General features: G+C 38.2%; 1 protein-coding gene across 3 annotated transcripts in view; it reads right to left on the reverse strand.

The window, feature by feature from the left end:
• The window catches only part of Wdr37 (WD repeat domain 37), a 65,920-nt gene that overhangs the window by 42,429 nt on the left and 2,907 nt on the right, over positions 1-20,584 (reverse strand). For 2 of the 3 annotated variants that reach the window (XM_069990584.1, XM_069990585.1), the window contains exons 2-5: positions 8,774-8,950; positions 4,659-4,755; positions 2,992-3,087; positions 2,587-2,651 (exon numbers count right to left, since the gene is read on the reverse strand). In XM_069990584.1, the coding sequence (XP_069846685.1) occupies positions 2,587-2,651; positions 2,992-3,087; positions 4,659-4,755; positions 8,774-8,950 (435 nt within the window). Of the gene's footprint in view, positions 1-2,586; positions 2,652-2,991; positions 3,088-4,658; positions 4,756-6,508; positions 6,621-8,773; positions 8,951-20,584 lie in introns of those variants that run through there. The other variant, XM_069990586.1, reaches the window with a different exon arrangement.

The following is a 20,584-nucleotide window of genomic DNA, read 5'->3' on the forward strand; positions in this document are numbered from 1 at the left end:
CTTTACTTTCTCATTTATCCAACTTATTCGACCCAGAAATATTGTCCCTCCACAATATGACAAACATGCTTACAGAAAATGCCATTCAGATCACAAATGGTATTACACTGTAGTAGGGAACGAAGTTATAGACCAGATAAAACTCTTTCTATAGTAAGCTATAGTTTCATTTTCCAAGTCTCTCTCCATTGCTAATAGTAAATATCATTATTACTAGAAACCACATTTCTCACCTACCCCTTTCATAAAGTAAGAATGGCAGGACTAGTACGTAGTTATAATTATGAATACTGATATACATTATCTCTAATGTGCTAATTCAGAAATGCCCACTATACTTTATGTGTATCTGTAACTAGGTTTTTGTTCCTAATGCATATTGACTTAGTCACAATTATAAGAAATGTTCAGGAAAAAAAGCAGCAGAATGAAGAACTAAGTGTCTAACTCACTATATGATCTATAGCACTTCCAAAAAATCATGAAGGGCTTTTACCATGATAAAAGACATTTTAATAAAATACATACAAACATCTTCACACATTTTTTTTTTTTTTTTGGTCAGTCATGGGCCTGAACTCTGGGCCTGGGCACTGTCCCTCAGCTCTTCAGCTCAAGACTAGCATTCCACCCACCACTTGAGCCACAGCGCCACTTCTGGCTTTTTCTACTTATGTGGTGCTGAAGAATTGAACCCAGGGCCTCGTGCATGCAAGGCAAGCACTTTACCACTGAGCCACCTTCCCAGCCCCTCTTCACACATTTCTTAAAGGCAGTTTACATGTTAGATGGTCTTGCTCCCTCACATGGTGTCATCACTGAACATGGAAAGGGTTAGTGAACACCTTTTTGTGTTCCCACACTCTCAACAAACATGCCAGTGCCTTTCATGGCTGAATCAGGAGAGGAACTAATAAATCTAGACTGTAGAGAGGAACTAATAAATCTAGACTGTGCCTATTACATGCAAGTTAAGCTTAATACTCAGAAGCCATGCTACTAAGTATAAATTTGTATATATTGTTATTATATACTTGTATATATTGTTACTTCTTCAATTTTTCAGATGTCTTGGTTTTCATTATTATTTTTAGGATGATTAAACATGATGTGCAAAATGATACAAAGATGATTAGTAATATGTCTCTTTTTTTGTGTGTTAGTCTTGGAGGTTGAACTCAAGGCCTGGGTGCTGTCTCTGAGCTTCCTTTTGCTCAAGACTAGTGCCCTACCACTTGAGCCACAGTTCTGCTTCTGGCATTTTGGGGTAGTTTAGTAAGGTTAGAGTCTCAGACTTTTCCTGCTGGGGCTGGCTTCAAACTGCAATCCTCAGATCTCAGAAGCTAGAATTAGAAGCATGAGCAACCACCACGTGGCATACATGTTTCTTATAAATAAACTTTGAATCCTAAATTGGCTAGGACCCTAAATAGTTCTAATATGTAACTTTAAGTCAAAATACTAATGTACATATCCTCAACTTTGTCCAAATCTTATTTTTTATTGCTTATTGTAAAGGACATTTTATAGAATTATTTCTTTCTCTACTTCAGAAAAAGTCAGAAGAAAGTTTTGAAATTCTAAGACCACACATAGTACATGTACAATGCACCAGAATAAGCAATATAATTTGAATATAGCAAGAAAATAAGGAAGCATGTAACTTCACATCTCACTTTGAAAAAAATGCTGTTATTAAAACTTTCAAAACTATGTGAACTTGATACTACAGGATAAAAAAATACATTATCACCTTGCATTCCACATGTTATCAGAGCAAACAAAATGAAGGCAATATTTTCTTCTAAATGACAATGGTCAATAACCTTCAAATAAGGAGAAATGGCAGAAAGACAATTTGCCATATTAACTATAACTGTCATGCTAAATAACTGCACCTTCAAGAGAACAAACCAGAAAGAGAAAAAGCTAACGAAAACTATTAATGCACTCATAGGAGAGAACTGAAAATATTAACTTTCCAATCGTTTTAGTCAAAGGACAATTTTGAAGATTATAATTTATATTTTACTTACTTGAAATATTCTAAAGTACAGGTGCATACAACATAACCTCAAAATATTGTTTATCATGTAATGCTTTCTCAAATTATTACATCCTTGTTACTTTAAGATGGTCCACAAAAGATACTTCAAAATTAAAATTCCCCACCTTAAAGACATATATTCCTCACCCATAGAAAAATCAGTTAAGACAACTAAAATGTAATTTCTACATAATTTACATTCCTTATTCTTATCTATTAGCCTTCTCCAAATTCAGAAATAATCAAAGCTGATTAGCAATGGCAAATATATTTTTTCTCACATATTATTTCTCTAAAGACAATATACTAATACATATTATTGATCATAGTTGATATTAGGTCAAGGTAGAATCTTAAGTACACATATATTATAGGTACTTAACATAAAATATTCTTTTTTAAAAGTTAAACTTCCCTAGAAACCAGATATTTTTTCTTTTTCTACTGCATGTATCTAATTGGAAAACATGCAATTTAAAGTATACATCTGCACACGTTAAACACCACATGACTGGTTCCAGAGCCAGCGCCCTGCATACCTTGCTAGTAGAAGCCTTGTAAGTAGTCTTTAGTTTCTGAGAAAGCTGACTGGTGCTGTGACTGGCTGTAAAGACAAAGAATCAATAATCAAATACCATCCAACTACAGAACCACAGCATCACAAAGTGCACCTTTGTCTTACATAGAGCAAGAACAAAACCCAGAAGGGATTGTTTGCCATCCTAAGATGAAGACAAGGACTCAAGCTCCCTGGCTCCCGTTTCAACTAGACCCACATCTGAATTATGTGCTTTGCTGATTGCCAAAAGCCAAGGAAGTTAATGTCCCTCATTAAATTTCAAACGTCCTCAATAAATAATCTGCAGAAAGCACCCTCACCAGCATTCTCGATACCTCAGTAAATAAATAACCTGCAGGAAGCACCCTCACAAGTATTCACATACCTTTTGTTTTGAGCTGGCCCTTACTCAGTTCTGCTCCATCAATTGCTTGTCCTTCAGCAGCTAAGCGTTCATTAAGAGTATCAATTTCTCTACGCACTGAGAATTTAAAAAGAATTTTCAAAAATGTAAAATGATTTTGTATTTAGACATTCTCACCACTTGCAAAAGACTTACACATAAAAATACCATCAAAAGGAAAACATAAGAAATATTCTGAAGCCGGGCACTGGTGGCTCACACCTGTAATCCTAGCTACTCAGGAGGCTGAGATCTGAGGATCGCGGTTCAAAGCCAGCCCGGGCAGGAAAGACCGTGAGACTCCTATCTCCAATAAACCACCAGAAAACGGGAAGTGGCGCTGTAGCTCAAGTGGTAGAGCGCTCGCCTTGAGCTGAAGAGCTGAGGGACAGCGCCCAGGCCCAGAGTTCAAGCCCCACAACCGACAAAAAAAAAAAAAAAAAGAAATATTCTGAAAAGCAAGACCACAATTTATAGTTTCCAAAAACTCAAGCCATCATTCCAGACCCCATTCCAAAAACAAAAGCTCGCATGCAATGGCTACCCTGTGACAATGTAAAGTGAGAGGACAACTCCTCAGTATAGTTCTGCAAGTTTCCCCTGTGTTGATATTGTACACTTAAAAACAGTCTCAAATCCAGTGTACTATTTAGAATCCCCTGAAGGATAATGCAAGTGAAGGGGAAAAAATAGCATGATAAAAACTCTATAAGCAGTAAATAAAAATAAAAAAAGACAAGAATTGGAGCAGTAGAGGGGATAAAAGACATGATCGTTTTCTAGCATCTTACTGAAAAGCATTAATGCATACTTAGCCAAAGGTAGGCAAATCTAAAACTGGTCGCCAATTATCTACAGAAATAATCACAAGAGCCAAAAGCAAAAAATGCAAGAAATGTCTTCCTTTGAAGAGCGTAATGGGAATTAAAGGATGGTGGTAGGTACATTTCTTTTCATACTGTTTCAATAGTTTTTTAAGCATATGCAGGCATGACTTCCAAAATACAAAACAAAAAATTACAGCCAAACTAACTCAAAAATTTTTGTTTTCAATAAGTCAGACAATGCTTACCCTTAGGAACTTTGATGATAGATTATAAAGGAAAACAAGAATCAAAGTTTTCCCAGTTTATAGTATACTTAGTGAAGGAAAAATAAAATATGTTCAGGTTTTAAATCATAACATGATATGTAGGTACCATAGGCAGAATAGCCCTCTCAAAGATTCTTGGGCCCAGAATTACCTCACAATATACTAGGAGTTCCTTAAGTGGAGAGCATGCCCTGAACTTTGGGAGGGGGAGCAGGAGAGGGTGTCCGTCAATCTGTATTATTTTAAGTGGAGGAGAAAACAGAAGGATTGGTAAAGAGGTAACCAGAGAAACCATCACAAGCAACTGGATGCCATCAAAGGATAAACAAGCAGGAGATGCTGACCCTATAACCCCCACAGCTCTGTCAATACCCCAACTGCGTCTAGTGAGAATTATGCCAGGCCTACAGAACTATATGATTCGAATTTGGGTTATTCTAAGCCACTGAGTTTGTCACAGGAGAGTAGCAATTTAATAGAGTCATAAATGCATAACTGTAGTTTTTACTAAGATTTCTATAGAGAGGTAAAAATCATTTTAAGAGTAGATACTCACATTCCAAATTTTCAATATAAAGATTTTCAAATTCTCTCTCTATTTGACCAAACAATTCCAGAAGTGTACTGCGAACTGAGGAGGGCAGTTTAGAATCCTGTAAAAGAGTAAGATTTTGTTTAAAATGAGTAAGAAGCCGGGCGCTGGTGGCTCACGCCTGTAATCCTAGCTACTCAGGAGGCTGAGATCTGAGGATCGCGGCTCAAAGCCAGCCCAGGCACGAAAGACCGTGAGACTCCTATCTCCAATAAACCACCAGAAAACCGGAAGTGGCGCTGTAGCTCAAGTGGTAGAGCGCTTGCCTTGAGCTGAAGAGCTGAGGGACAACGCCCAGGCCCAGAGTTCAAGCCCCACGACCGACAAAAAAAAAAAAAAAAAAGAGTAAGAAATTTCATTACCAGATACCAATAAACTTTTTTCAAAGTGAATTACCTTTTACCTTAATCTCTCATACCATCGTAATTTATATTTGCCACATATAAAATGCTTTTAAGAGGAGCAACACAGGAAACATCACCATTTTTACTCCACGAATGAGAACAATCTTGTGTCAGGAAAGACTAGATTCAGAAGAAAGGAAGAGAGGAAGGGAGCTAGAAACCATGAAAGAGCTTGATAGGAGATGATGGGAAGCAGAAAACCACAGAGAAATTATCCCAGCAGGAAAAAAGCAGTAAGAAACAGCCATGGGCTCTCCTGACAGAAATAGAAAATGGTTTTAGGTTTTTTTTGTGTTTTTTTTTTGGGGGGGGGGTCCGGTAGTGGGGCCTGAACTCTGGGCCTGGGCTCTGTCCCTCAGCTCTTCAGCTCAAGGCTAGCACTCTACCACTTGAGTCACAGCGCCACTTCCGGCTTTTTATTTTTGCTTATGTGGTGCTGAGGAATCGAACCCAGGGCCTCAGGCATGCAAGGCAAGCTCTCTACCACTGAACCACCTTCCCAGCCCCAGAAGTAGGAAATGGAAGACTACTATATAAACTCCAATCAGAGGTCCTGCCAACAACAGCTGCAGGAAAAGCAAACTACTCGGGAACGGCCCAGGCCCTGAGTTCAAGCCCCAGATCAGCACCAAAAAAAAAAAAAAAAACTAATCATGAGTATAGAAAAAGACATACAAACTAAAGGTACTGAGAATCTACTCAATAAAATAATAGTAGAAAATTTCCTCAACTTCATGAAGAGAGTCTTCCATATAAAGAAGGCTCACACAAAGGAGGAGGCTACAATGCTTGATAAGAAGTGTACTCATTATCTTGCCCATGTAATTGTAACCCCTCTGTACAGTATTTTCACAATAAAAAAATAAATAAGTAAAATTTGTAAAGAAAGAAAGAAAGAAAGAAAGGCTTACAGAACACCAACTCGGCAAGAATAGAAAAGCAACACCCCTAGATATCTTATAGTAAAAACACTGAATACAGACTAAAGCTACAAAAAAGATAGACTTTTAAGTGTAAGAAGCATCTGTTGTAGTGGTAGACTAGGTAGGAGTCATCAATTTCTTTAGCTTTTATTTTCTCCCTCTATTATGAAGGATTAGCCTCACTGAGTACACTGGTCTAGGCTAGCAATCGTTCTCTTTCACACTAGAATTGCATTCTTCCATGCCTTTCTGGTATATAGTTAGACTCAGCAGTCTTCTGTGATCATGGGTCATTGCCCTGCACCAACCACCACTTTCTAAACTACTTCATATTAATGAATCTAACATGAAAATATTAAACTTGACATCATGTCACGCAAGCTAATCTTCACCTTTTTTGGTAGATTTTCCAGCAACTGAAAGTGATTCCTGTATTTCAAATCTACTAGCAAGTCCTCCATTCTCACATCATTCCACTCATACCTACCATGCCAATACGTGCACTGAACACTCACTGCTCTTTCCTCCTGCTGCTGAGAAAGGCAAAGCACCTCACACTGGCTGCTCACAGAACATGCTGGCTGGTCCCACTCCAAATAACCATACTCACTGAAAAAGTGCCATCAAAGAAATATAGGAGACACAAAGGACCATTACAGTAATGCCCAAGGCTAGGCTGTTCAGCCTAGAAAATTCTGAATTTCATTCTAGGGGTGACTGTGTGTCATCCTGTGTGACATCACAATGCAGGACCAGTTCACACAGGCCAGGAGAAGAACAAGCTAACCTCATATGGAAGACAACCCCAGCAAAAGAGGTGCCAAGTGTAAGTAAATCAAAAACCTAGAAACCATCTCTGGCTGTTCACTGCATTGTCCAATACAATATCTGGCAGTAACATAGGACTTTAAATTTCAATGTAAAATAATTCTTTTTTTTTTTTTTGGTCAGTTGTGGGACCTGAACTCTGGGCCTGGGCGCTGTCCCTCAGCTCTTCAGCTCAAGGCAAGTGCTCTACCACTTGATCCACAGCACCACTTCCGGCTTTTGCTGCTTATGTGGTGCTGAGGAATCGAACCCAGAGCCTCATGCATGCAAGACAAGCACTCTACCACTGAGCCACCTTCCCAGACCCAAATAATACTTTTTTTTTTAAATTTAAATCCAGGTTCTAAGCTACAGGGCCACCTCTCAAGTGCTCAACAGTCACGTTACCTTGTGGTGACGTGTATCGCACAGCACACCAGAAAAGTTCCATTGCATTACTCAAAAGACTAAAATCTGTGTCTCCCAAAATCCATACGTGCAACTCCAACCCCTCAGAATGTTACTTTGGGTAGAGTTTTACTGAGGTATTAAAGTAAAAGGCAGTGCTATTGGGACACCCTAATCTACTATGATTAGTATCCTTACAAGAAGAGACTAACCAAGAAGAGACTAACCGTACAGAGGAAAGACAAAGGACAAAAGCCAAGGGGGAGGCCTCAGAAGAAACCCAACACTTTGCATACCTTAATTTCTGTGGGCTTTAACAATGGAGATTTCCTTTCTCACAGTTCTGAGCACTTTAAGAGAGCACTTTTATTTCCAATGTTAAAGGAAAATGTAATCATTTTTAATAGAAAATAGAATTGGGCACAGTTGAGTATCTTTATATCCAAATTCTGCACCTGAGCAAAATGGGGATAGAAGCACTGCTCATGTGATAAAAGAATTGCCTAGAAGGAATGTGTGCATATTATATACATAATATATGTATATAATACATATGCTTATATAAGCATATATATAGAGACTATCTTAATATAACAGTTTTGTTTAGGCTTCACATTAATATTCTTCAAAAATTCTAACATTTCAACATCTTTAAAGTTTTAACAAAAAAAGGATAATATTCCTACTAAAGCAGCAACAAAAAGCTAAGTAGTTACTAAAACATTGGGTTGTGAAACTCAGAGAACAGAAAAAAATTAATTAAAACTGTACAATGTTTGCTTGAGTCTATTAGGTAGAAAACACAAAAACCATGCTACCAATTAACTTGTACAAACAACAAATCCATACTGACACACATCTTTTTCAGTATTATGAATGCTAACCCAGAAATCTAATTAAGACTATGTATATTATCAAGTTGATTATAATTTTAATGCATGTATTAAGATAAAAGGTTGCGGAAGTGGCGCTGTAGCTCAAGTGGTAGAGCGCTCGCCTTGAGCTGAAGAGCTGAGGGACAGCGCCCAGGCCCAGAGTTCAAGCCCCATGACCGACACACACACACAAAAAAAAAGTCACAAAAAAAAAAACCCAGAAAATAAGATAAAAGGTTGGGGGCTGGAAGTGTAGCTCTTGGTATACAGTACTAGTTCAGGTACCAAGTTCAAGTCCTGGTGTTAGACTAAAAAAAAAAGATAAAAGGTTGATAACCCAAAATTTTCTCCTATTTGCAAATGTAATAGTATTTGGCTATTTTACTTTTTTCTTTTTTGAGTCAATACTGGGGTTTGAATTCAGGGCCTACTGCTCTTACTTACCACTTGAGTCACATCTCTACTTTCAGCTTTTTGCTGACTAACTAAAGACAAATGTCTCCCACACTTTCCTGCCCAGGCTGACTTCAAACTGTAATCTTCAGATCTCAGCCTCCTGATTTGCTGGGATCACATGAGTGAGCACCTGGCTTGGCTACTTTGATAACATTACAAATACAATCTCCATCCTGAATGTGAGGTGCTGATCAATATGAACTCACTTGTCCTTCTAACATGTCTCTTGGGAGTCCAGTTCTTTCTTGTTCTGAGCTGTTGGTTCTCCGTATAGAAAGACTGTGAGATTTGCGTTTCTGCTTTGCTTGTCGAGCAGTTGAACAACTTCCGCTTTCTGTGGGCATTACTTCTCCAAGTAGTGTCCTGGCCTCTCCTGCAACAAGCTAAACAGCAGGAAAACAAGTACTTTACTTCCCATAGAGTAAAACAACGACAGGTGTTTCTTTTCATTACAAGCTTCCTATAATTAGCTAGCATTTACTATATAATTTAAACACTGCCTTTATTAGCGGTAGTTTTTAAATCAAACTTCATCAAAAAAATTAAATAAAAATTTAAAAAATCAAATAGCAAAGGGCTTTTGATCAAAAAAAAAAAAAACTGTCCCCTACCTCAGCCTCCCCCAGGCTCTGTCTACTCCCCAGAGGTAACCAATTTTAATTGCACATTCTACAGTAAATTCTATAATGAAACAGCAGAAAAGGTATATGTGTAAATTTTTAATTTTCCAAAATTTTTAAAGTAAAATTATGTGAATTTATTTTTAATGATTTATTTAACCCAACATGTCTAAAGTATTTTAGTCAATATGAAAAATACTACTAGCACATTTATTTTATGATTATCTCTTCAAAATTCAGTATTTAATATTGACAGCGTATCTCAATTCAGACTATAGTCACATGGGATTAATTTACTCAAATCTCTGAATAATTTAGTCATTATGATTTACCTGCTTCGGGCATTTCCTGTTATTACCCTTTCTCTCTCCTACTATCGTAAGTCTATCACCATGGTAGCACATCCTAAGCTAAGTAGTATGTTACACATCACATTCCATTGTCCTTCAACTAGACGGTAATAACCTGTTTTTAACATTTTCTACTTATTTTTTGCTATTACTTGTGAACATGTCTGAACACAATCCTACGTCAGTTTACATAAATTATGAGAAGCATGGGACCTCCCTGCAACACCACCCCAAGCCCTGCCCAACCCAAGGACACAGACATAACCACTGAGAACCAGTGTGCCCCAAGTCATCTTGATTTGATTTGGAAAGGAAAACTGCCTCTGTCCCAACACTAGGGGGGCCCTATTGACTTGATGGGGAAATCCGCCAACCTTTACAATAATCCTAAGGGCTCTATCGACATCTACATTCCCAGCAGGCAACTACTACTGTGAGGAGAGCAAGGTCTGCACCCCAAGACAAGACTTTTGCGGTGGCCATCCTTCCTGACTCCCCTGACTCTTACTACCTGCTGACAAATAACAAATTACTGGCTTAACAAGCCTAACACCTAAACTAAACCAGAAGATCCTGTCGCAAAATATTAAACAGGGCTGGGAAGTTGGCTCAGTGGTAGAGTGAGGCCCTGGGTTTGATTCCTCAGTACCACATAAGCAGAAAAAAAGCTGGAAGTGGCACTGTGGCTCAAGTGGTAGAACAATAACCTTGAGCTGAAGAGCTGGCTGAGGGACAGTGCCCAGGCCCAAAAGTTCAGGCCCCACAACTGACCAAAAAAAAAAAAAAAACCCAACAACAACAACAAACTCTTTCTCATTTAGTTTATTAAACTGGCATGTCAATTGGAATCCTAAATATCAAGGCTGAAAATTTTATCACTTACAAAAATTCATTTACATTATTAGTATGATTAAAATAGAAATCAGTTAATTTGACCTTAAAGTACAAAAACTTCTTTACTTTTTTTTAAAACTTTTTTGTCCATCCTGGGGCTTAAAACTAGCACTCACAGCCTGGCACCAGTGGCTCATGCCTGTAATCGTAGCTACTCAGTAGGCTGCCAGCCTGGGCAGGAAAGTCCATGAGACTCTCATCTCCAATTAATCCCCAGAAAACCAGAAGTGACCCTGTGGCTCAAGTGGTAGAGCGCTAGCCTTGAGCTTAAGAGCTGAAGGACAGCAACCAGGCCTAGAGGTCAAGCCCCATGACCAAAAAAAACAACCAAAATAAGGACACTAGCACTCACTAGGCAGTAAGTGCTCCACTGCTAAACCATGCCTCCAGCCCTTTATCCTTACTATATGAATGTGTGTGCATACAGTTTAACTACTTTGGTTTCCTTTTTTTAAAACACTACTTAGAGCTCTCCTATGTAAATAAAGCTTACTAAAATTTTAAAATCCTAGTCTAACACAAAAGCTTTAAGCTCTAATTTATTCATAAAATTTTAAATTAATCTCAACCAAAACATCTGTGTTGAAGTCTCCACTTTACTCCCAAAAACAGGATCCACTTTTCTTATCATTTTGAAATAATTGTTCGTTCATAGGAAATTATGAAAACTGTAGAGTTTAGTATTTCCCCAACAGTTATATGACAAGGCAATTTGTTGATCAATTTGTTGATCAATTTGGTTCAAAGAGCCATAACCTTGTTACAAACATTAAACGTCTACAAATACTACCATAAGCAAGATACAGAACTTTGGTTGGGGGTGAGGCTCAAATAAAACAAACGCCTAGCAAGTGAAAGGCTGAGTTTAAACAGCAGTACATGGAGCTGGGAATGTGGCTTAATGTTAGAGTGCTTTCCTAGCATATATGAAGAAGCCCTGTGTTCCAATCCTCAATACCACATAAATAGCCAGAAGTGGCACTGTGGCAAGGTTCACAGATAGAGCCCAGGGGCTCAAGACCAGGGGAAAAAAAAAAAAGAACAAGCAGCTCAGCACTTCACCCCACTCCTCAAAAGATACTTTGTATGGGCATACAACCTCATGCCCATAATTTCAGCTACCAAGGAGGTCATGGTCTAGAACAGTCCAAGCCAAAAAGTTAGATTCTATTTCAAAAACAAGTTGAGCATAGTGGTTCACACCTACAGTTCAAGACTAGATCAGGGGGTGGAAAAAAAAAAAAAAACACCAGATCCTATCTTAAAATTTAAAGGCAAAAGGATGACACTTGGTAGGGCACCTGCCTACCAAGCACAAAGCTATGAGTAAAAAGATCACACTCAGTCTACACCGCATCCCTCCACACTATGCATCTAACCTCTTACACATTAATTTGTATACTGTAATCAATTTTGTCACTTTGAGAATGCTACATAAGTGAGATCACAGAGTATGTGTCCTTTAGAGATTTTTTTTCCATTCAACTTAATGGTAAAAATCAATCCAATCTGTGGTATATATCAATAATTACTTCCATTTAATGATAGGTTGTATCCATGGCAAGTATGTTTAACCACACGTTTGGATAGCCATTCACCTACTGTTATACATATATATATATATATATATATATATATAATTTCCATTATAAGCAAGGCTGATACCAACAATACACAGGTTTTGTATCAATAGAACTTTTCACTCCTTTTGAGTGAAAAGTTCAAGAGTCATACAATAAACATGTTTCACTTTTAAACAAGTTTAGTTACATATGATTTATACACCACACAAGTCAGTCATTTAAAGAACGATTCAATGACTTTCAGTACATTGGGGAATTGTGTGATTGAACACCTCAGCTTTTCAAGTATCTCACAACTCCAAAAGGAAACTCCATTACCACTAGCAGTCATTCCCCACTTTCCCCAGCAACTCCTACAACCAGCCCTAGGCTGCACCATCTCTTTCCCCTCCTCTTTCCCACCTCCTCTAACGGGTCTGGAGTTTGAACTCAACACTTACTAGGCAGGCACTCTACCATAAATTTGCTTATCCGGGCCATTTCCTAGACCATGAGCACTGAGAACCCTGGGCTCTGCATTCTCTGGGTCGGACCTTATCAATTCACCAAAGAGGGGCCTTCAGCACATAGCCCACGCCTGCCTCCAGCTCACCATCCACCTGTTTCAGCTTTGAGTTTGCTTTTAAAAGAAACTGTCAAACTGTAATCCAGAGTATTAACCATCCTGGGAAACTTAGTTTAGCACCTTCTTCCCAGCACCCAGTATTGTCACCATTGTCAGCTTCACTGTTCCTATGGGAATGGAGCACCCTTCTTGGTATGCTTCTTTTCATTTTCCAGTGTTTAGTAGCCACGAAGTTATCTTTTCTGAGATTTTTGCCATACAGATATCCTCTGCAGCAAGATATCTCTTCATTGTCTTTTACTTATTATCTGGTAGAAGTTGAGAGTTTTTCCTATAGTCTACAGTATGAATTACTCTACAATTAGCTATCTCCAACATGTATGGCTTATAAATCTTTTCTCCTAACTGCCTCTTCATCCTAGCTGACTACTCACAAAGCTAAACTTCTTTTTGTAGATCATACTTTGGAAGTTATGTCTGAGAAGTTTTCATTACTTCACAAACTTGTCCTGTCCTCTACAAATTTTATAATTTGGGGCTTTACATCATAATTTATGAGCCATTTGGTGTTGCTAGACTGACATGGTATCTTTTTTGTTTGGTTCTTTTTTTTTGCCTCTGATACCAAATTATTTCAACATTTGTTGAAAAGATTACCTACCCTATACGTGCTTCCCCAGATGAAATTCACATGATATGAAATTTATTTTTATTAGCATACATTGTACAAGAGGTACTTTGTTATGAAATTTCCATACATGCACACAATATATCCTCATCAGTTACCTTCTCTGTCACTTACCTCCTTCCCCCTTGTCCCTTCTTAAAATAATCAGCAGGTTTTATTGTTCTATTTCCATACACACAAATAAAATAATTCTTGGTTTTCTGAACTGAGCCTCACTCATCCTCTTCTATAGCCTATCACCTTCCACTAATACTCTCCTCCGGCCAACAGTCTTTTACTTTCCTATCTTTTTTTGGTTTTAGTATAAATTAATTGTACCAGAGATTTGCCCATGGTCTTTTTTTTTTTTTTTTTTTTTTTGGCCGGTTGTGGGGCCTGAACTCTGGGCCTGGGCACTGTCCCTCAGCTCTTCAGTTCAAGGCTAGTGTTCTACAAATTGAGCCACCGTGTTACTTCCGGCTTTTTTTTTTCCCTTCTGTTTATGTGGTGCTGAGGAATCAAACCCAGGGCCTCAGGCATGCAAGGCAAGCACTCTACCACTGAGCCACCTTCCCAGCCCTGCCCATGGTATTTCTGATGTGTATATCATTATTTCATTCAGAAAAAAGCCATAAGTAGTTACATTAGTTCTGTATTCTATTCTGCTAATCTATGTATCTATTCCTCCAACCATTGTTTTGAAAGCTGTTACAATGGTTCCTATCAGTTAAGTCTCCAATTTGTTTTGCCTATTCTAGGTCTTAAATTTTTTCCTTTAAATTTTAGAAAATTATTTTCTCTATCTCCAAAGTTCTTGCTGGAATTTTAATAGTAATTTTGTAAATCTGTACAAAATCTTTAGTATGTTCAGACTTCAAACCTGAGAACAGTACTAAAAGAGTTTTCATTGGTTTTCATTGTAGTTTACTTAAGTCTTTTGTGTTTTCTCATTTTCACTATTTTCTTTATTTGTGCAATTTTCCATTTTTTATGCATCAATTCATCATCTAAGGGGATTTCATTTTGGCATGTACATATATGCAAAATGTATATGTGTGCTTTGTACCCTGATCGGACTGATCCCATCACTTCCTTCATCCTTCCACCTGCTTCTCAAATCAATTTCAACTTTGTTTCATTTTTATATGTGTAGTCTTTTGACTGTTCTGCTCTTTCCATTCTCTTTCCCTCTAGTGCCCACATCAACAGGACCTGTGTTACATTCCTGTCATCCCTTTTTGTTTTAGTGTATGTTAATTATTTCTGAGATTTTATTTTTTTGACTTGTTAACATAGTAAATTAAAATGCTGATTTTCAAATACTGGTCCCAACTATATAACAAATGAGGGTGATTCATTCTCATTTTTTTCACTCCCTTCCAACCCTCTCTCTTCCCTCTCCTGTCCTGTTATTTTTGTTCTCCTGCTTTTTTATACATTATGTAAAGATGGTTTTGCATTTTACTTGGATTAATCTATAATAGTTTCTGAGCTTATCCCTGTATAAATAACTTAATGGTGTGGCTGCTCTATGTTTTATATTATGGATTCACAAATTATCAGTTTAGTGAATTATCCACATTTTACCAGTTCATGTAAATCCTTCTGACTATCCCCACTGATAACATATTACTTAGAATATTTCTTCAGCTGGGTGGCGCTGGCTCACGCCTATAATCCTAGCTACTCAGGAGGCTGAAATATGAGGCTAGCGGTTCAAAGTCAGCCCAAGCAGGAAAAGTTTGTGAGACTCTTAATAGCCAATTCATCACCTCAAAAAGCCATAAACAGAGCTGTAGATCAAGCAGTAGAGCAATAGCCTTGAGCACAAAAGCTCAGAGACCAACACCTAGGCCTTGAGCTTAAGCTCTAATCCTAGCACAAAAAGAGGAAGGAGAGAAGGGGAGAGAAGAGTCAGAGAAGTGTACATGTACCAAATTTACCAATAATATTGTTTTCTGTGACTTGTTCTTTACTATTATGTCCACATTGCTCTTAACCGTTGCGTTGTGCTTCCAGCACTCCCTTTACCTGATACATTAGGGCAGGGCTGCTGGAGTCAGATGACAGGAAGACAGTTCACTTGGCCTACAATTCTGAACTAATGATCCTTTTCCTTCAGTACCTGACAGTATGTCATTTCTTCTGCTTAATACCGTTTCTGAGAAATCTACATTCACCCAAATTGCATTCCTATCACAGATAAAGTAGTATTCTCTGAAAACTCTCTTCCTCACCCCTCTCAGGTCTGGGGCCTGAACTCTGGGCCTGGACACTGTCCCTCAGCTCTTCAGCTCAAGGCTAGAGCTCTACCACTTGAGCCACAACACCACTTCCCCTTTTTTATTCTGCTTATGTGGTGCTGAGGAATCGAACCCAGGGCCTCATGCATGCAAGGCAAGCACTCTACCACCAAGCCACCTTCCCAGCTCCTCTGACAACTCTTTTGGTCTCTAGTTTTCACAAGTTTACCTACGATGTATTCTAACATCTTCGTGTTTACCCTGTCTGTGGACGCATAGACTCAGCTTCACGAATGGTAAGTTTATGACTTGCCATGTTGAAAGAAATCCAGCTATCGTTTCTTCAAATACTCCCACCACTCCTTTACCTCTGGAACTCTTAATGACACAAATAATAGATCTGTCCTAGAGGTGTGAGGTTCTGCTCATTTTTTTTCTAGTCTGTTTTCTGTACAGTAATAAAGGATCAATTCTATTGTTCTCTCTCTAAGTCCACCGATTCTTTTCTGTCTTCTCCATTTTGCTGAGTTATCTGCTGAATTTCATTCACTGCACTGTTCACTTGTAAATTGCCTATGTTTGCTACAATCTGTATTCTCTTCACAATACAGTTCTTTGTTTCAAGGACTAGTAAATGTTCAGTGAAGCATTTTGATGACACCTGGACCACATCAAAGCTAGGTTTTTGTTTGAGAAGCCTCCACACTGATGTCCACAGTGGCTGAACGAATTTAGATCCCCACCAGCACTGTCCTTTTTCTTGCATCCTCACCAGCTGTTTTGTTGATGACTAAGATTCTGAGTAGAGTGAGGTGCAATCTCAGGACGGTTTTGAATTGCATTTTCCCGATGGTTACAGATGTTGAACTTTTTTCACATTTGTTGGCTACTTACACTCCATTTGAATATGGTTTCTGGACTTGGCTAGATTAAGGCTCTTGTCTAAACATCTCCTATCTTGTAGGCAGTCCCTTTCTTAATCTTTTGGTTAGATCTTTTGGTCTGGGCTATTAGAGGTCCCTCATTTGTTAAATTTCTCCAGCAAAAAAAAAAAAAAAAAAAATCACAGACTTATAATGCAAGAAGAAAAGTTGAGAACTAAGCTTTGTGTTATTTCTCAGGTCCCAAAGTACTTAGGCAATCTCTTTTTGCCTTTTAGTTTTATATATAATGTTCATTGATTTTAGCTATCCTTAAAGGGAGGAATAGAGAAAATTATGTTTATTTCTATATGTTTAACTCTATTTCTGTATAGGTATAAAACTAATAATCTGTTTCTCAAACTGTAAGGTCTGGCTTTACCACATTAAAAACATGCAGTTGGGGGCTGGGAAGGTGGCTCAGTGGTAGAGCGCTTGCCTTGCATGCCTGAGGCCCTGGGTTCGATTCCTCAGCACCACATAAGCAAAAAAAAAAAGCAAAAAAAAAAAAAAAACATGCAATTAACTCGAAGCTTATGTATATTTTGCAAGCCGAATATACATGCCTATAATCCCAGCATTCAGAAGAAGCCTGGTGAACTCAAGAACTATGTTTTATCAAGAAGAAAACACATATATATCAAAAGCCCACAAAGCTGTCCTAGCATGACCTTACACAAAAATATCTTCAGATATTTAACTTAAGCAAATAAAAATCATAAAGTATTTCCCTTCTACAAATGTTATCAATTAGGATTTGATGATTCAAGTTAGAGCACCAACTACAAGTGGAAAAACTTGAGCAATAGCACAAGGCCCAAAGTTCAAACCCCAGTTCCAGCACAAAAACCATAAACCAGAAAGAAAAAGTAATTTCATCTGTAGAAACATCTGACAAGTATAAATTAGATGGTTAAGGCACCCTGAATATTCTACAAACTGCTTACAAAAACTGCAAATATCTCCAATACCAACATCCCCTCACCTCAAGAGTTGTGGGGTTTAGACCACTTACTTTGAAGTATAATTTTCCAGCCCCTGCATTTTCCCTAGGAAATAAGCACCCCTATTCTGCTTTCTACTGGGCTTTAATTTAAACCCTACTTCACCCCCACAAACCACCCAATATTCTATGAATTTTCTTGTCACTTCACAAAAGCCGTTTTTGTCTACTAGCTTATTTCCAGTGGTGTATATGCATTTCAATAACACCCTGAAAACCTAGCACCAAATAGAGACTTTTCACAAATAGGGTGATTTTATCATTGAGTAGCTTTCTAAACTCCACCAAAGTTGTGTCTCAAACATGGGTTACATGTCTTTCACTGTTTTCTTACCATTTAAATGTGACTGTCTGAAGTTCTCCCTCTTCCTATAATTTCCTCAGCTTTTGTCCACCGACCAATAAATACTCTTCCAAAATTAGTTCTGTAATCTTCTCCTGTTTTGTTCACCTGTTTCCTTTTTCTATCATTAAGCTTTCACTTTGTAACTTTTTCCTGCAACTTTTTTCTAATTTTACTTTTGTCCAGCATTCATATCTGCCACCTTTTCCCCAGCAGTCTGCACTGGTCCTATCAACATTTCCTTCCTTTCCCACCAGATTCCCCATAGATAAGGCTGTGGCAAAGAACAAGAATACCCTAAGGTTTACAGGCATTATTGTCTTTATTTCAGCTCCTGTGACCATAGTAGCAAAACAAAAAACAAAAAACACATACAACTATGTGTTTGATTTAGTAACAAATTTATGCTTCTTATGTAAGGATCATAGAAAGAGGATCAATAAGGTTGCAGGTATTTGTAATTTAAAATGATGTACCACAAATCTAAGATAGAATCAATGGTGGGCAAGTCTATCTGAGGTTAAAAATCTACAAGGGTTACTTGAGGCTTAAAAATAATCCTCACAAAATCATTTCCAAATACATTTTCCAAACACAATTAACAGTCTGATAAACAGATTAAACACTTTTTAAGTTAATCACAGAATTATAACAAAAAAAATATTTTTATTAAAAAAAAAAAAAAAAGCTGGGCCTGGTAATATAGCTCAATGCAAGACAACTTACCTAGCATGAAAAGGTGGTTTGTTTTTTTCCCAGTACTGGGGTTTGAACTCAGGGCCTTGAACCTGCTAGGCTGGCACTCTTCCACTCTTCCATTTGAGCCATGCTTCTTGCTATACATTTTGCTGGTTATTTTGGAAATGGAATCTACTGAATTTTTCTGCTGAGGCTGGCCTGAAACTAAAATCCTGAGTAGCCAAGATTATAGGCATGAGCTATTAACACACGACTGAATTATCTTTTTTAATAAGGTACTTTAGTATATACTATTCCATCTAAACACAAGATAAAAAGCAAATTGTAAAACTAACTATTTTCGGGGCTGGGAAGGTGGCTCAGTGGTAGAGCGCTTACCTTGCATGCATGAGGCCCTGGGTTCAATTCCTCAGCACCACATAGGCAAAAAGAAAAAAGCTGGAAGTGGCGCTGTGGTTCAAGTGGTAGAGTGCTAGCCTTGAGCTGAAGAGCTGAGGGACAGCACCAGGCCCAGAGTTCAGGCCCCAAGACCGGACCCAAAAAAAAAAAAAAACAAAAAAAAAAAAAAAAACACAAAACATTCATACAGATCACCACATTACATAGGCTATGTAAATGAGCTTTAATAGAATATTTATTTCTGAACTCTGATTTGTCCTGAACTCATTTGTCCTTACTACATGGTGCCCTGTACACACTACATACACATACACACACACACACACACACACACACACACACACACACACACACACACACACACACACACACACACACACACACACACACACACACTTACTGGAAGCACAGAACAATGTATGCACATCTGTGATACAGAAGCACTGTGCCAGGGCTGGGAAGGTGGCTCAGTGGTAGAGTGCTTGCCTTGCATGCATGAGGCCCTGGGCTCGATTCCTCAGCACCACATAAGCAAAGTGAAAAAAAACAGAAGTGGCGCTGTGGCTCAAGCGCTAGAGCGCTAGCCTTGAGCTGAAGAGCTGAGGGACGGCGCCCAGGCGCAGAGTTCAGGCCCCATGACCGGACCCAAAAAAAAAAAAAAAAAAAAAAAGAAGCACTGTGCCCAGATCAGAACAGGCACACACCAAATGTGTAACAAATTTGTGAAATCAATAAACATACTTTGTGTTAGCAAGCAGAATTCCTCCACTTTCCCCAATCTGTAATATCAAATATCATCAATGAAAGTTAAGCTAAGGCCTTCTGTCCTTCCCAAAAAGATCTTTTTTATTATGATCAGTATCAAGTAAATTGTCACTATCTAATTAGATTCTTCTTAAGTACGTATGAAAAATTTAGGCAGGGCTGGGAAGGTGACTCTGTGGTAGAGTGCTTGCCTTGCATGCATGAGGCCCTGGGTTTGATTCCTCAGCACCACATAAGCAGAAAAAGCCAGAAGTGGTGCTTGGCTCAAGTGGTAGAGCACTAGCCTTGAACTGAAGAGCTGAGGGACAGCGTCCAGGCCCAGAGTTCAGGCCCTACAACCAACAAAAAAAAAATACGGGGGCTGGGAAGTTGGCTCAGTGGTAGAGCGCTTGCCTTGCATGCCTGAGGACCTAGGTTCGATTCCTCAGCACCACATAAGCAAAAAGAAAAAAGCCAAAAGTGGCGCTGTGGCTCAAGTGGTAGAGCACTAGCCTTGAGCTGAAGAGCTGAGGGACAGTGCCCAGGCCCAGAGTTCAGGCCCCCTGACCGGACCCAAAAAAAAAAAAAATAGGAAAGGCAGATAACCAAAATGATTTTCAAAAGCAATACAACAAAGTAATTTATACTTTACTTGAATAAAAATACAAAATACTACTTCTTATTTTGTACTGTGTATAATTTTTTTTAAAGTTGCTTAAATGGTTAGTTTTTTCAGCAATCATAGGCTAAAGAGTTGTTAAATATATATATATATATATATATATATATATATATAATTTGCAAGTAGCATTAAAAAATGTATACTTTTCCAGATGCTCAACACAGCATGGTGTCTACATGCAACCTAGAAAACCTGTCATCAAAATTAAACTGCTTAAACTATCTTGTCATTAATGACACAGGACACAAGCTTATCAATTCTGCCAATGACAATTGGATAAAGGACCACCAAGATTTTTTGAAAGA

The sequence above is a fragment of the Dipodomys merriami genome, unplaced genomic scaffold (genome assembly GCF_024711535.1).
Source record: "Dipodomys merriami isolate MVZ:Mamm:240054 unplaced genomic scaffold, mDipMer1.0.p SCAF_4, whole genome shotgun sequence".
NCBI classification, from domain to species: domain Eukaryota; kingdom Metazoa; phylum Chordata; class Mammalia; order Rodentia; family Heteromyidae; genus Dipodomys; species Dipodomys merriami.